The 17,273-nt window shown below is 37.5% G+C and overlaps 1 protein-coding gene across 6 annotated transcripts in view; it reads right to left on the bottom strand.

Annotated features, from left to right (window-relative positions):
* The window catches only part of PHKB (phosphorylase kinase regulatory subunit beta), a 304,253-nt gene that overhangs the window by 245,298 nt on the left and 41,682 nt on the right, over positions 1-17,273 (bottom strand). For all 6 annotated transcript variants that reach the window (XM_088027349.1, XM_088027348.1, XM_088027350.1 and 3 more), the window contains 2 exons: positions 12,827-12,916; positions 10,953-11,091 (listed from right to left, as the gene is read on the bottom strand). In XM_088027349.1, the coding sequence (XP_087883475.1) occupies positions 10,953-11,091; positions 12,827-12,916 (229 nt within the window). The remainder of the gene's footprint in view (positions 1-10,952; positions 11,092-12,826; positions 12,917-17,273) is intronic.

Below are 17,273 nucleotides of genomic sequence, written 5' to 3'. Positions count from 1 at the left end.
GCGGAAGGTATGTGCTATGGTGAGCGCTGTGAATTGTGTAAGAATGTTGAATCACAGACCTGTACCTCTGAAACAAATAAAATATTATATGTTAAAAATAAAAAAAGAAGAAGAGAGCAGGAAGGGAAAAATGAAGGGGGGGGAATCGGAGGGGGAAACGAACCATGAGAGACTATGGACTCTGAGAAACAAACTGAGGGTTCTAGAGGGGACAGGGGTTGGGGGGTGGGTTAGCATGGTGATGGGTGTTAAAGAGGACATATACTGAATAGAGCATGGGGTATTATACGCAAACAATGAATCATGGAACACTACATCAAAAACTAATGATGCTGGGGCACCTGGGTGGCTCAGTCATTAAACGTCTGCCTTCGGCTCAGGTCATGATACCAGGGTCCTGAGATCGAGCCCCACAATGGGCTCCCTGCTCGGCGGGGAGCCTGTTTCTCCCTCTCCCACTCCCCTGCTTGTGTTCCTGCTCTCGCTGTCTCTCTCTGTCAAATAAATAAATAAAATCTTAAAAAAAGAACCTAATAATGTATGATGATTAACATAACATAATAAAAAAAATAAAAATTTCAAATATACAACCTAATCTTACAACTAATGGAGCTAGAAAACAAAGAACAACTAAAGCCAGTAGAAGAAATAGTAAAAATTAGAATAGAAATAAATGAAATACAGACTAAAAAAACCCCAAAAAACCCAATAGATTAATGAAACCAGGAGGTGGCTCTTTGTAAATCTCAACAAGTAGGTAAATCTTTAGCGAGACTCAAAAAAAAAAAAAACAACAAAAAACAGATTATAAGAGAATATTATGAAAAACTATATGCCAACAAATTGGACAACCTAGAAGAAATGGATAAATCCTTAGAAACATAAAACATAAAAAAACTGAAGCACGAAGTAGAAAATTTGAACAGACCAATTACTAGCAATAAAACTGAGTAATCCAAAAACTCCCAACAATAAAGTCCAGGACCAGATGGCTTTCAAAGATGAATTCTACCAGACATTTAAAGAACAGTTAATACTTACTGTTCTCAAACTATTCCAAAAAAACAGAAATGAAGAAAAGCTTCCAAATTAATTCTATAACGCCAGCAGTACACTAATGCCAAACCCAGATAAAACACTACAAGGAATAAAACTACAGGCCAATATCTCTGATGAACATAGCTGCAGGAATCCTCAAGAAAATACTAGCAAACTGAATCCAACTACACATTTAACAACAACAACAACAAAAAAACATTCACGATGATCAAGTGGGATATACTCCAGGGATGCAAGGGTGGTTCAATATTTCCAAATCAATTAATGTGATATATCTCATTAACAAGAGAATGGATAAAAACTATATGATCATCTCAATAGATGCAGAAAATGCATTGGACGAAGTACAACATCCATTCATGATAAAAGCTGTCAACAAAGTAGTTTTAGAGGGAACATACTTCAATATAATCTGTTGTATTTCTGTGGTATTGGTCGTTACTTCTTCATTTCTGATTATGATTCCCCCGTCAGCCTGCAAAATTTCTGTTGAAAAATCAGCCGATAGCCTTATGAGGTTTCCCTTATTTGTAATTGTTTTATTTTCTTTTGCTGCTTTTGAAATTCTCAGTCACTACTTTTTGCCATTTTATTTATGTGTCTTGGTGTGGACCTCATCAGGTTAGTTTCATTGGGGGTTCTCTGTGATTCCCAAAAAGGATGTGTTTTCTTCCCCAGATTTGCGAAGTTTTTCATTTTATTTCTTCAAATAAATTTTCTGCCCCTTTTCTTTCTCTTCTCCTCCTAGGATCCCTATAATATGACCATATTACATGGGATCATGTTGCTGAAATCCCTTAACTTACTATGATTTTTTTATTACACTTTTTTCCTCTTTGCTGTTCAGCCAAGTTGCTTTCCTTTACCCTGGCTTCCAGGTTGGTTACACATTCTTCTTCCTCCTCTAATCTTCTATTGATTTCCTTCAGTGTATTTTTCATTTCAATTATTGACTTCATTTCTAACTGGTTCTTTTTTATATTTTTCTTTTGTTGAAGGCGTCAATGAAAGCCTCCACTCTTTTCTCAAGTCCAGGGAGTATCTTTATGACCATTATTTTGAATTCTTTATCAGACATATTGCTTATTTCCATTTCTTTAACTCTATTTTTGTGGATGTTTTCCTATTCTTTCATTTGGGTTATATTTCTCTATCTCCTCATTTTGTCTAACTCTGTTTGTTTCCATGAATTAGAAAAGTCAGCTACGGGGCGCCTGGGTGGCTCAGTCGTCAAGTGTCTGCCTTCGGCTCAGGTCATGATCCCAAGGTCCTGGCATCGAGCCCCACATCGAGCTCCCTGCTCGGCGGGAAGCCTGCTTCTCCCTCTCCCACTCCCCAGGCTTGTGTTTCCTCTCTCTCTGTGTCTCTGTCAAATAAATAAATAAAATCTTAAAAAAAAGAAAAGAAAAAGCTACATCTCCTGCTCCTAAAAATAGTGGCCTTATGAAGAAGAGGTCCTGCAGTGCCCTACAGCACAATGCCCTCTATTCACCAAAATCAGGTGATTTATTTAGAGGTATCTCATAAGTGGGTTGCATGTGCCCTACTATTATGGCTGAGCTGTATTTGCCTTCAGTACTATTGGTTGCAATGGCCCACTTTGCCTTTCTGGATGCACCAAGTAGGGTTTTGCCTCTGTACTGTTAAGGGCCCAGTGTGCAGCTGCATTGGAGTTCTATTGGAACAGTGTCATCTATCAGACGAGATACCTGCCCTCAGCCCACCTGCTGGGGCTGGTCGCATTGACCTGCAGGTTGGTCTTCCTTCCTTGTCCCCTGAGAGGTTTTCATTAGTGATTGAGGCTGGCAGTCAAACCAGATGCCTGCGCCCAGTCTGTCTGCCAAGGCTGCAGTCTCATGATTGGCAAGGCACTGTCTCTGTGCTGCTAGCTATAACTTTAGCTGTAGGGACCGAGGACTCACTAGGGTATGTGGTCATCTTCCCCACTCTCCAGGGCAGGAGTCACCGTAAAATGGTGCCAATCCCTGCAAGAAGTACTTGTAGGGTATGTTGAAGCAGGAGGTGTTTTGGCAACATGCCTGCCAAATAGAGCTGGTTGAATGGGACAGATCCCCAGGAGAACACAAGGGCAGGGCAGGGCATATGGTGCTAGCAAGATAAATGGAGAGTGTTTCTGCTGGTTCTCCACGTGTCCCACTTCCTAGGCTGTGTAGGGGGAAAAAATAGCACCTGCCACCTATTTTGTTCTTGGAGAAATCTCTTAAAGATCCATGCCCCTCCAGCACCTGTTCTGACATTAATAAATAAATCATTTTATGAACACCCCACAGGCTTTTCAAACTGTACCTTCTATACTGTATTTCGAACATGTTACTTATGCTGAATTTTTAAAGACAGGAACTCGGTTTCCTATCACCCTACAGCTCTTTCAGAGCAAAACCTACTAATTTTTAAAGTGAGAATTAAACCCTGCTGATTGTAAAAACGGCAGAAGTTCCACTGGTTTTCAAAGCCCAATGATATGATGAGACTCATCTTCCCAGTGTGGGTCTCCCGTGCCTGGGGTGACTGGGGTGCCTGGTGTGGAGTCTGATCCTCTCACTTCTCAGTGTTCATGGTGTCCCTATCCAATGTGGTTAGTCTCAAAGGGTTTTGGCTCCCAATCATGTTTCTACCCTTTTCCACTCTTTTCGATGTGGCCTCCTCTCCACAATTAACTGTGTAAAGTCTGTTCTGTCAGTCATCGGTCATTTTCAGAGTTAATTTCATTGAGGTGGCTATTATCTTGGAGTGTCTGTAAGACAAACTGACCTCAGGATCATTCACTCTACCGACCTCCTGGTTGTCATATTTCTTTAGTCTTTCTTACTCTAGTTATATTCATACTTAATTTTTTTTCTGAAAAAGCCTTCATTTTGTCTTCACTTTTTCATTACTATGTTATGTTACTCACCATACAGTACATCATTAGTTTTTAATGTACTGATCCATGATTCACTATTTTCGTATAACACCCACTGCTCCATGCAGTACATGCCCTCCTTAATACCCATCACTGGGCTAAACCATACGCCCCCCACCCCCCACTAAAACCATCAGTTCATTTCTCAGAGCCCATAGTCTTTCATGGTTTGTCTCCCCCTCCAATGTCCCCACACTTCATTTTTCCCCTCCCTCTCCTAATGTCCTCCATGCTATTCCTTATGTTCCACAAGTAAGTGAAACCATATGATAATTGACTTTCTCTGCTTGACTTACTTCATTTAGCATAATCTCTTCCAGTCCCATCCATGTTGATGCAAAAGTTGGGTATTCATCCTTTCTGATGGCTGAGTAATATTCCACTGTATATATGGACCACATCTTCTTTATCCATTCATCTGTTGAACGGCATCTCAGCTCTTTCCACACTTTGGCTATTGGGGACATTGCTGCTATGAACATTAGGGTGCATGAGGCCCTTCTTTTCACTACATCTGTGTCTTTGGGGTAAATACCCAGTAGTGCAATTGATGGGTGATAGGGTAGCTCGATCTTTAATTTTTTGAGGAACCTCCACACTGTTTTCCAAAGTGGCTGTACCAAATTGCATTCCCACCAACAGTGCAAGAGGGTTCCCCTTTTGCCACAACCTCTCCAACATTTGTTGTTTCTTGCCTTGTCAATTTTTGCCATTCTAACTGGTGTCAAGGTGGTATCTCAATGTGGATTTGATTTGAATTTCCCTGATGGCTAATGATGATGAACATTTTTTCATGTGTCTGTTAGCCACTGGTATGTTTTCTTTGGAGAAGTGTCTGTTCATGTCTTCTGTTCATTTTTTAACTTGATTATTTGTTTTTTGGGTGTTGAGTTTGAGAAGTTCTTTACAGATCTTGATACCAGCCATTTGTCTGTAGTGTCATTGGCAAATATCTTCTCCCATTCCGTGGGTTGCCTCTTTGTTTTGTTCATTATTTCCTTTGCTGTGCAGAAGCTTTTTATCTTGAAGAAGCCCGAATAGTTCATTTTTGCTTTTGTTTCCCTTGCCTTTGGAGATGTGTCTTAAGTTGCTGTACCCAATGTTGAAGAAGTTCCTGCCTATGATTTAGTCTAGGATTTTGATGGATTCCTGTCTCACATTGAGGTCTTTCATCAATTTTGAGTTTATCTTTTGTGTATGGTGTAAGAGTATGGTCCAGTTTCATTCTTCTGTATATAGCTGTCCAATTTCCCAGCATCATTTATTAAAGAAGCTGTCTGTTCTCCATTGCATATTTTTTCCTTCTTTGTCGAAGATTATTTAACAAGAGTTAAAGGTCCATATCTGGGCTGTCTATGCTGTTCCATTGGTCTATGTGTCTGTTTTTGTGCTAGTATTATGCTGTCTTGATCACAGTTTTTCAATATAGCTTAAAATCAGGCAATGTGATGCCCCTGGGGTTGTTTTTTCAACATTTCCTTGGTGATTCGGGGGTCTTTTCTGGTTCATTACAAATTTTAGGATTGTTTGTTCCAGCACTTTGAAAAATGCCACTGGTATCTTGATTGGTACGGCGTTATACATATAGATGGCTCCGGGCAGCATAAACATTTTAACAATGTTTATTATTCCGATCCATGAGCATACAATATTTTTCCATCTTTTGGTATCTTCTTGAATTTCTTTTATAAGTGTTCTGTAGTTCATAGAGTATAGATCCTTTACCTCTTTGGTTAGGTTTATTCCGAGGTATCTTATGGTTTTTGGTGCTATTGTAAATGGAATTGATTTCCTAATTTCTCTTCCTACAATAACATTGTCGGTGTATAAGAAAGGAACTGATTTCTGTGTATTGATTTTGCATTCTGCCACATTACTGAATTGCTGTATGGGTTCTAGTAATTTGGGGATGGAGTCTTTTGGGTTTTCCACATAAAGTATCATGTCATCTGCAAAGAGAGAGAGTTTGACTTCTTCTCTGCCAATATGAATACCTTTTATTTCTTTTTGTTGTCTGATTGCCGTTGCTAGGACTTCTAGTACTATGTTGAACAATAGTGGCGGGATTGGGCATCCTTCACGTGTTCCTGATCTTAAGGGAAAGACTCTCAGCTTTTCGCCATTGATAATGATATTTGCTGTGGGCTTTTCATAGATGGCTTTCATGATATTGAGGTATGTTCCCTCTATCCCTACACTCCGAAGAGTTTTAATCAGGAAAGAATGCTGTATTTTGTCAAATGCTTTTTCTGCATCAAGAGGACCATGTGGTTCTTCTCTCTCCTCTTATTAAACTGTTCTATCACATCGATTGATTTGCAAATGTTGAACGACCCTTGCATCCCAGGGATAAACCCCACCTGGTCGTGGTGGATAATCCTTTTAATGTACTGTTGGATCCTATTAGCTTTGATCTTGCTGAGAATTTTGGCATCCATATTCATCAAGGATATTGGTCTGAAATTCTTTTTGATGGGGTCTTTGCCTGGTTTTGGATCAAGGTAATGCTGGCCTAATAGAATGAGTCTGGACGTTTTCCTTCTGTTTCTATTTTTTGAAATAACTTCAGGAGAATAGGTACTATTTTTTCTTTGAATGTTGTTAGAATTACCACGGAATACATCAGGTCCTGGACTCTTGTTTTTTGGGAGGTTTTTGATCACTGCTTCAATCTCGTTACTGGTTATTGGTCTATTTGGGTTGTCTATCTTCCTGTTTCAATCTTGGTAGTTTATAGGTTTCTAGGAAGGCACCCATTTCTTTCAGGTGGCTTAATTTATGGGCATATAGTTGTTGATGATAATTTCTGATAATTGTTTCTATTTCCTTGGTGTTAGTTGTGATCTCTCCCATTTTATTCATAATTTTTTAAATTTGGGTCCTTTCTCTTTTCTTTTGGATAAGTCTGGCCAATGGTTTATCAATCTTACTAATTCTTTCAAAGAACAGCTTCTAGTTTCATTGTGTTCTGTATTTCTGGTTTCTAATTCATTGATCTCTGCTCTAATCTTAATTATTTCCCTTCTCGTGGGTGAGTTAGGCTTAATTTGTTGTTCATTCCTCAGTTCTTTAAGGTGTAAAGATAGTTTGTGTATTCGGTATTTTTCTATTTTTTTCAGTGAGGCTTCGATGGCTATGTATTTCCCACTTAGGACCGCCTTTTCCATATCCCATAGGTTTTGGACCGATGTGTTTTCATTTCATTGGTTTCCATTAATTGTTTAAGTTCTTCTTTGATTTCCTAGTTGACCCAAACATTTTTAAGCAGGATGGTCTTTAGATTCCAAGTGTCTGAATGTCTTCCAGTCTTTTTCTTGTGATTGAGTTCCAGTTTCAAAGCATTGTGGTCTGAGAATATGCAGGGAATAATCTCAATCTTTTGGTATCAGCCAAGACCTGATTTGTGACCCAGTATAGGTCTGTTCTGGAGAAAGTTCCATGTGCGCTCGAGAAGAATGAGTATTCTGTTGTTTTAGGGTGGAATGTTCTATATATATCTGGTCCAGTGTGTCATTCAAAGCTCTTATTTCTTTGTTGATTTTCTGCTTAGATGATCTGTCTGTTGCTGAGAGTGGAGTATTGAAGTCTCATACAATTAACGTATTATTATCAATGACTCTTTATTTTGGTTAACAGTTGGCTTATGTAGATGGCTGCTCCCATGTTGGGGGCATAGATATTTACAATTATTAGATCTTCTTGTTGGATAGACCCTTTAAGAATGATTTACTGTCCTTCTGTATCTCTAACTACAGTCTTTAGCTTAAAATCTAATTTTTCTGATATGAGAATTGCTACCCCAGCTTTCTTTTGAGGTCTGTTGGCATGAAAGATGGTTCTCCATCCCTTCACTTTCAGTCTGGATGTATCTTTATGTTCAAAATGAGACTCTTGTAGACAGTGTATGGATGAGTCCTGTCTTTTCAACCAATCTGCAACCTTGTGCCGTTTTATGGGAGCATTTAGGCCGTTTGCATTGAGAGTGATTATTGAAACATATGATTTTATTGTCATAATGTTGCCTGTGAAATCCTTGCTTCTATAGATCGTCTCTGTAAATTTCTGTTCTGTATCACTCTTGGGGTCTTTCCCCTTTTATAGAACCCCCCTTACTATTTCTTGCAGGGCCAGCTCAGTGGCCACATATTCTTTCAGTTTCTGCCAGTCCTGGAAGCTCTGTATCTCTCCATCCATTCTGAATGACAGCCTTACCAAATAAAGTATTCTTGGCTGCATGTTCTTCTCATTTAGTACCCTGAATATGTCTTGCCAGGCCTTTCTGGCTTGCCAGGTCTCTGTGGACTGGTCTGACATTATTCTGATGTTCCTTCCTCTGCATAAGGAATCTCTTCTCCCTAACTGCCCTTAATATGGTTTCCTTGGTTCTGAGATTTGTGAGTTTTACTATTATATGCTGGGGCGTTGGTCTGTTTTCCTTGATCTTGAGAGTGGTCCTCTCTGCCTCTACGACACGAATGTTTGTTTCATTCCCCAGATTAGGGAAGTTCTCAGCTATGATTTGCTCAAATAAATCTTCAAGTCCTCTCTCTCTCTACACTCCCTGAAGGATCCCAATAATTCTGACACTGGAACATTTCATTCCATCATTTATTTCTCTAATTCTTTTTTCATGGATTTTAAGCTGTTTGTTCCAGGCCTCCTCCTGTTCCTTCTTTTCTATCAGTTTGTCTTCTAGATCACTAATTCATTCTTCTGCCTCATTTACCCTAGCTGTTAAGAGTATCTAGACTGGATCTCATTGTTAGGATTTTTAAGTTCTGCCTGATTAGCTTTCATTTCTGCCCTTAGAGAATCTATTTTGCCATTAATGGTTTTCTCCATCCCAGCTCTTGTCTTCATAACTGTTACCCTGAAGTCTATTCCCAACATCTTGCTTATATCCATACCCATTAGTTCTGTGGCGGAGGTCACAGTCTCTGAATCTTTCCTATGTTGGGGGTTCCCCCTCTTAGTCATTCTGTTGAGGGTGGTTGAGGGAATGTACACAGTCCAAATTACTGACCACAATCCAAGCAAGATCCACCTGTTTTATAGGGACCTTAGGGTTCTTGGCCTCTTGTTCTTCCTGTCTTCTGGGGGAGGGGCCTGTTGCACTGTTACTCAGAAAGCCCTTCTTGGGGAGAGTTGCCCTGCCCCCTTTGGGGGGATGGGCTCAGTGAAAACCAGTTTTGGGGAGCTTTTGTTCTCTGGGGGTTTTCCCCAGTGGCTTTCTGCATCTCTTCCGAGTGTCAGAGCAGAAGTGACCATATCCAAACCTCTGTCTCAGAACAGAGAGATCACAGTCTGCTCTCCACTGAGCTCTCCAGGCCACACTGTCTCCGTTTATGTCTGTGCTGCTAAAACCGCAGTGTCCTGGGTTGTGCGCCCCAAAGCAGCGCTCCCAGCCCTTGCTTCCAGGTCCAGGCACATCTCTGCCCTTTGTGCTATAAAACTGCAAGCCGCCCCCGCTTCACACGCACGCCCCTGCGGCTCCAGGTTTGAGTCGGGGAACTGCCCTAAAGTCCTTTCCCTGCTGCTAACAGTCTACGAGTCTGTGCCTGATCTCCAGCACCGGACACTTTTGCGCGCCAGCAGAGCAGGATCCCGGAGGCTCCCTCCCCCTTCCATTTATCTTCCTAAATCTGCCCACAGATCACTGCTCCCCGCTCCATACCTTGAGACCAACTGCCTGAGATATTCTCTTTGTAGAGATCCAGATATATCATCTTACATCTCAGGCTGATTTCGTGGGTGTTCAGAGTGGTCTGGTAGATATCCAGCTTAGTTCAGGGGACCATTTGAAATAGGATCCCCTACTCCTCTGCCATCTCATACTTACTTTCTAATCTACTCTGATAGCTACATTTTTAAAGAGTCCAGGCAAGTTGTCTTATAAGTAGCAACAATTTGGCTTTATCTGATTGCTTATTCACAGGTAGATCTGTTTTATCATTATGGTAAGAAGTCAACATGCATGATGTGCATTTACCACTATGTCACAGTGAAGCACCTACTGTTCCATTACTAGCTTGACCACTTGGTTAAGGTACTACTGCTGTCCTCTATACTTCTTTGTGTGTGTGTTAAGACCAATAGTAGCTTGACACTCATTGAAGCTTTACTATGTTCACAGAATATGTAAAGAAATGCTTGTAGATAAGCAAACGACTGTGTTAAAGGTGACTACTTCATATTATCTCAGTATTTGATTTCCTTTTACAAATGCAACACATCAATAATTTAAGATAGAGGAATCATGTTCATGTGAAAGATACAATTTTCAAATCAGAAGAATATGCCTATGTCTCACCTTCAGAAAATTAATATTCAGAAACCTAATCTTAATAACAGTGAAAATGTATTACCACAGACTGTAAGTCAGGACACATGTTGAATGTTTTCCATATATAACAAAGTAAAGTAAGAAGATATTTTGTATTCTGAAGGGATTTTCTTTTGTTTTACTTTATAAAATAATTAAGATTCACACCCTGATTTAACAAGTGATACCTCAGTGAAATTGTAGGGTCTAAAACACTAAAGTGAGGTAGGGTGGGATGGGCCCTAGCCCTGCTCTATCATTAACTAGTTGTGTAACTTTGGATATATCTGTTAACTACCTGGGCCCCAGTTTTTATCATCTGCAAAATTCAATCAGCCTTCAAGTCCCTCTGATTGAAAGCAACCAACTCAAGGAGAATGGGGAGATCATTCTGCCAAAGACGAATGATGATTTAAATACCTAGAGATGAAAAAATTTTGGTGACAAAGTCATAAAATGTTAGAACTAGTCTTGTGTAAACCCTTAGGAAAATTTAAATGTTTAGAGGCCTAAAAAGAGACGTGAGCAGCTACAGATCACACAGTGAATCAGCAACAGAGCCAAAAGATAGCTGCCCAATTTGTCTTGGGCCAACAAAACCCTATTACCCAGACTGAAAGCTTACTAGAAGAGCACACACCGGCTTACCTGTATGCAAGAGCTAAAGCCCAGGCCCCAGCAGCGCAGTACAGACTGTCCTGGATTTTTGCCTTCTGATCATCACCACATGTTTTAGTGGGAAAGAGACCTGTGGTTGGACTTTGATAGAGTAGCAATGTTGACTTGACTGGAATGGAACACAAGAAAAAGAAGGAATTGTACAGCCATCCATTTTCCTTGGGCTGAAGATCTTAATCTTTAGTTTCTTCATCCTACTTCTGACAATTCTGTTGTTCCTAAATTTACCTATAATATGCAACTTTTTAGCATACATAAGCTGCTTCATGTAGGTCACTCCAGTTTAAGTGGGACTCCACCCTAAAGGAAGGGTATTTCCACTTCTGAGGAAAGGACTAAGCTAATTAGCAATTAAAAACCTTTTAGAATATCCTACCTAACGTTAGTATTGTAAGGGAACATTAGGTACAGAAAAAAAAATAAGACCAATTAAAAAAAGCGTATTTTCAACAAGTTCAATAGGGAAACAAAGCAAATGTACACCAAAGAGTGGCATTAGTCACTAAATCCAACGCTAACTCAACTGCTAAATAAACCTGAATCTTGTTTTCCACTGATGACTAACTTGTGTCTTGTCTTCAGAGGAATGTATTCACTTTACTTTAGATATTATATTATACAGGCTAGAGATATGTTTAACATTTCAAAATCAAACCCATCCTTATATGACATGAAAATAAGTACATAAATATTTGGAGAACATTTTACTTAAATAAAAGAAGTCTGAAATTAATGCTTTATTACCTTTAATAAAAGTCTTAAAATATAAAAATATACTCACCAAAATTACATTTCCTAAAAGCTATTTTATTCCTAACTATAAATGTTTTTCCACAAAATACATTAAATTATTCTCATCTAGATTGACATATGTCACCTTCTTTTAGTTTTTTAAGGACCTAAAGCACTCTGCTCCTTCAAAGAGATTAAAGAATTAAATTTTTCTTTCTCAGACAAAACTGATGTTATCATTACCATTTTTTTCTGAATACCAGGGTATTTATCATTTTTCCCCAAGTAAAGAATTGGTCCTTATAGTGTGAAGTAAGCAACTGACATTTCTTCAAAAAGGTATGTAAATTTCTTTACCTAGTTATGGCCACAAAGATAATAAAAGGGACATATAAGAATATATTCCAGAATTGTGACCAAAATAAGATGAATTAAGGTTTTACATGAGGTTAACACAAACACCAAAAAAATCCTTATCTTAGGAGAAATAAATAAATTAAATTTTATATTATTTGCCATACAAGGCCATATAAATGGCACAAGAAGCAAAATGGCAAAAATTAATAGGCTTTTCTTACAGTCTGATGAACAAAGAGGAGTCCTGTGTATACACATCTCAAGTCAATTACTCACATTATAAAACAAAATCTGCTGCTCTTGGCAAAACAAACAATAACAAATAAAATAGAGACCTGTTATTAGTAATAGTAACTTGAGATTATCTTTTGTATCTCAATGAATTAGAAATAGATTTAAAGGCTTAGGACTACTTGGGAACCATGTATAGGTAAATGAGTGAGGAATACTACAAAATCTTTATTAAGTAGTAATCGAGAAACAGCCTCTAGTTCTCAAATCTGGTAATGTTTAGGAGGGCTAAAAGGACACAGAGGAAATTGGTGACGGTTTTAAAATTATTCAAGGGACAGATGACTTGCTGGAATTCTTTTATACCAGTATCAATATGTAATTGGAATATATAGCTGCCTCAGCAATGAAACTACCCCAACATCCAAATGAAAGAATATCATGCACATAATATATGCAATATAAGGCAGAATAAATACTAATGATAACTACCTAAGGACATGTTTTCCTCAAGTTTTGCTTACCAATTCTGTAATAATGATCCAATTTATCCCACAGAGTTTCATTATCAGGTCTCGGAAGATTAATGCTTTTAAGAGGTTCATAAACTGAGCCTAAAAGAAAAATGAAAACTCATCAAATTCAATCATTTTTCCTGAGAAAAACAAAGAAAACTTCTAAATAAATGAAAAAGCACTACTTAGCAATCTAATTTGCATTTTTATAAGTGAACTACCACATTGTATTCCTGGTCAAATTTTTGGGAGGGAAAGAGAGAGAAGAAAGTGCCCTTGTAACAAGTACAGAAGGGTTTTAAATGTTATGGGAACCCCTACCCTCACCCCTGACATGTATACATACATACACACACCCACACCCACACACCCACACACACATATATACATATATATACTGGTCCCAACAACTCAAATACCAGTAATACTTATGTGCTAGTCACAAGTTCAGTAATGTCGGTTCCTTTTGAGAAATATCTACTTAAATGCCCTGAAATCCAAACCTTATTCTTTATGCTCATGATCAGGCAATTTTCTGTCAAATGATCATACTCCAAAAACCTCAAGGAAAAAAGACAATGCTGACTTGTTCCAAAGTCATCCATTCCATGAATATTCAGATAGTTTTCATACTGAAATTCTGAAGCCTCCATTTACTCCTAGGTAGATAAAACTCATGCCTTATTATCTGGACTAAAGCAGAAACCATTTCTACTTCTCAGCCATGAAAACTACTACAAGGTATTAGCAGAGCATACTGCTCAAAAGCTACAGAATACACAATAATTATGAAAATTTTCCACAAAATGGATACAGAAAATTGTTCACTTGACTAGTGCACATTTTCAACTACTGACTGAAATGAAGATGAATGAAATGAAGACATCTGGACCTTCAGCCATCAGACTAAGTACTGGCTCTCATTCTTGTTAAAAGGACTCAGAAATTATAAAATCTCAAGGTCACAACAAATCCACCTCTGGATTCAGGTAATATACGTCATATAGTCTAACAACACAGCACAAGAGTGGCCCTAAAATTTACCTGGGGTTGGAAGGGGAATGTGTTCGCATGCATTAAGAATCTTTTTCTAAAAAAATTAAAGCACTTCTGTTCATAAAAGTGCTATGTCCAGTATGCTAGTATAAAGCCAAGGTATTTGGAATCCCTTTATGTTTAGAGAGATAATAAACATTATGAAGGAAGAAAGGAAAGCATCTATACATTAAGGCAATAATCTCATTATCTTCTGTTGGAAAGAGAGATGATTTATGCATCAAAACAGGAATATGAAATGACCTGAGTGAAGAGATTTTCTAAAAAAGAGTCTTCACAATGACACCAAGCAGAATGGTCCCAAAGGGAAGAATGGGGAGGCCTACCAACCTAGTCAGGAAAGTATCAGGACTCCTGCACAAGAGGCAAGGGCCTGGCCCGGCCATGCCCTCTGCCTCCTTGCATTCAATAGTTCTGTGTAGATATAAGCATATGGGCAACCTGGCAGTTTGGAAAAAGTAATATGGCCACTGCTTACACGTTAGGTACTAACCTCTGGGAATCTACAACCTCTCTGTGAACCTCATTCAATAATTAATAAAATAAAATCAGGTACAAATCATCACAAGTTTTAAGTTGTGAATACATATATACAAAAATTAAAGGAGACACCTTTGCTGGGGTGGAAGGACTGTAGATGAATGAAATTTCTATTTTTATTCAGAATTCTATTATTAGAAAAGCTAATATTTTGCTTTATATAAGAAAAAAATCACCAGAAGTTGCATATACTTTCATTACATATAGTTAAAACAATACATGTGCATATGGATACAAATTGAAATAGAATATGCAAGACTGAAATCCACCTTTATATCTACCATAATAATTATAAGCGAGTTTATTTTGAAAGATTGTTTTAATGACATTGTATCATGGGTTTTAGGGTAAAAAAAAGTGCTATTACATCTAAGGTGCCCCTCACCTCCCAAAAAAAGACTAAAATGATTCTGTTATCTAATGTTTCTCAATGAAATCACCAATGAAGTTTGGTAAAAGCTACAATAAATAAACAAAAGGAAAACCAGACTTTTCAGGAAAATAAAAACCTATGCAGTAAGAGCTAAAAGAGAAGATGTTCAAAGCACAGCAGAAAAGTATAAAAGTAAAATCACCTAACTAAGAATCAATATTTTCTTATACTTTCTCATATCTTCAAAGAAAGCCCATGATGAATTAAGAACAGCTTGCCTAGATAAATGTTAACATTTTAGTGATCACCATTGTATTGCTTCTGAAGTAACTCCGTAAAATTAAACAAGGATGTTCCACACAATTTATGGCAAACAGTACCACAAATCTGGAGTCAAAGGAAAAGTAATCAATGGTAACATTTTAACCAAGAATTAGACACCTGAAAAGCTTCAAAACAAATAAAAATGTGGAGGAGAAAGCAATCAATAGAGCATGAATTCCCAAAGACAATGAAAAATATGCAAAATTACAGAAAACACTAATAAATCTTTAGAGTTCAAAATGAAATGAAGTTTTTAAATGTGATTTCTTCCTTTTCCTGTTTCACCCAGTCGAATTACACCTATATTCAAACATCACAAAGTAAAATAAAAATTATCTTTTTCCATTTGTAAAGATGAGTTTAAACATGTTGATCTGATTTTTCCCTGTCAATTCTCTTGCTATTAGAAAAATACAATCAACCTACTCTTCATTTCAGAACACATCATTGCCAAAGACATTCACTGACAAAGAACAGTACAAGAAGAGGCAGAAGTTGTTCCTTGAAGAGTAATATTTAGCTTTATCATGAAAGAGGAAAGGGTTATTATTTAGGAGATTAAACAAGGAGTTTCCTAAGAAATTTCCATGAGACGAAAACAAAACTAAGAGCATAACAAAGGTACAAACTTTATGAATTTGGCACTGTAAAATACCAAGAAGGTTTCTGAGTGTTATGGGGAGGCTCTTAAGCAATCACAAAATAGTACTGGTAATTCAAATACCAACCACTAAAAGAATAAAAATGAGAACTCAAAAGGGAAGTCAAGGTGCCAAACAGATCAGCAAGCCAAAACAGTATCAATAGTCTATTATTTGGGCATACAATTTTTCACTATACGATTGAAAACCCTTTAATAGGGTATATACAAAAATGTTATTAATCAAGTATCATGAATCCTTAAGTAGCTTTATCATTTTTTCATGTATGGTGATAGACTAAAATACCATTATTTATTCATTCAGTTAATATATGCAGTGTATGTATAAAACTCTAGACCATACATCTAGTAGGCTACCAGGACTCAAAGATCAGTAGGAAAGGGAAGATAAGGTTTTGAATAAGAGTAACTCCAGTTAGAGTGGTGAGTTTCTTAAAAGACAAAGGATAGGAAAATTCAGTCCCCCTGAGGGGCTGAGAGAACAGGAAACTCCTGCATTGCAATCTCTGAAAATAATAGCAATTTCAAATAATGAACTGCCATCTGAATAGGAAGATAACAACTGAAATCTAGGAGAACATGAAGTCATACACATATACAACACGTACCTGCAGACATATTACCAGAGCTCAAAAGCTTATACATGTGTCTTATAAAACAAGACACTACATACCAAGGTATTTTTTGCAGTGATACACATTAAAAGGTTTAGGTGAAGAAAGTATATAGATAACAGGGTAGATTTTATTGAACACTGATCCAAGTATGCCCTTTCATGAGATAGGGAATTTTATTACAAATCTAAATCCTTAGAAAGGCCTACAGGGTTCTGATCTTCTCCCTCAATTAAAATAATTTCTTTTAAGATTAAAAAAAATACAACATTCCATCAGCCTAAAATAGGCATCACTAACATTTTGGTATATTCCTTTCAAGCATTTCTTTAAGCAACATTTATAAACATTAATAAAAATTTACCACACGTGCAGTCATAACATACATGCTGTTTCTATCATCCTTTTTTCCCTTATCTCACTTCTTGCCCTCTTCTGTCCTCATTCCCATGTAACCACACTTCTTCCATATCTATATAACAAAACATATATGCATAAATGAGGGAAGAGTCTTTCATTGCTTTTTTTATAAAAAGGGAGTCATGAAATAGACCATTCCTTGCTTCTTGTTTGTCTCATTTGACAACACACATGGAAATCAAGAGGCAATGGTTCTTTCTTTGACTGCTATATATTCCTGGGTTTTAATACAGTACAACTTATTCAATTATTCCTCTATCAGTGAGTATGTAATTTGTTTTCTATTTCTGCCATCATAAACAATCTGCAAAACATCCTTATACATAGATATAGCAATAGTATGCTAGAACCAACTAACACTGGTTGGAGAGTCAAGTGTTAAATTTTCAGGAATTTTGGGAGCTGGTTATGAAACACATAAATGAAAATTAAATTATAAAAATTTACAACTGGATAATTATTAAAAAC

The sequence above is a fragment of the Eumetopias jubatus genome, unplaced genomic scaffold (genome assembly GCF_037043125.1).
Source record: "Eumetopias jubatus isolate StellerSeaLion01/CBP00866 unplaced genomic scaffold, mEumJub1_p1.0 scaffold_10, whole genome shotgun sequence".
NCBI classification, from domain to species: Eukaryota; Metazoa; Chordata; class Mammalia; order Carnivora; family Otariidae; genus Eumetopias; species Eumetopias jubatus.
Note: the sequence above shows the minus strand (reverse complement) of the source record. Positions and strands in the feature narration are given on the sequence as shown.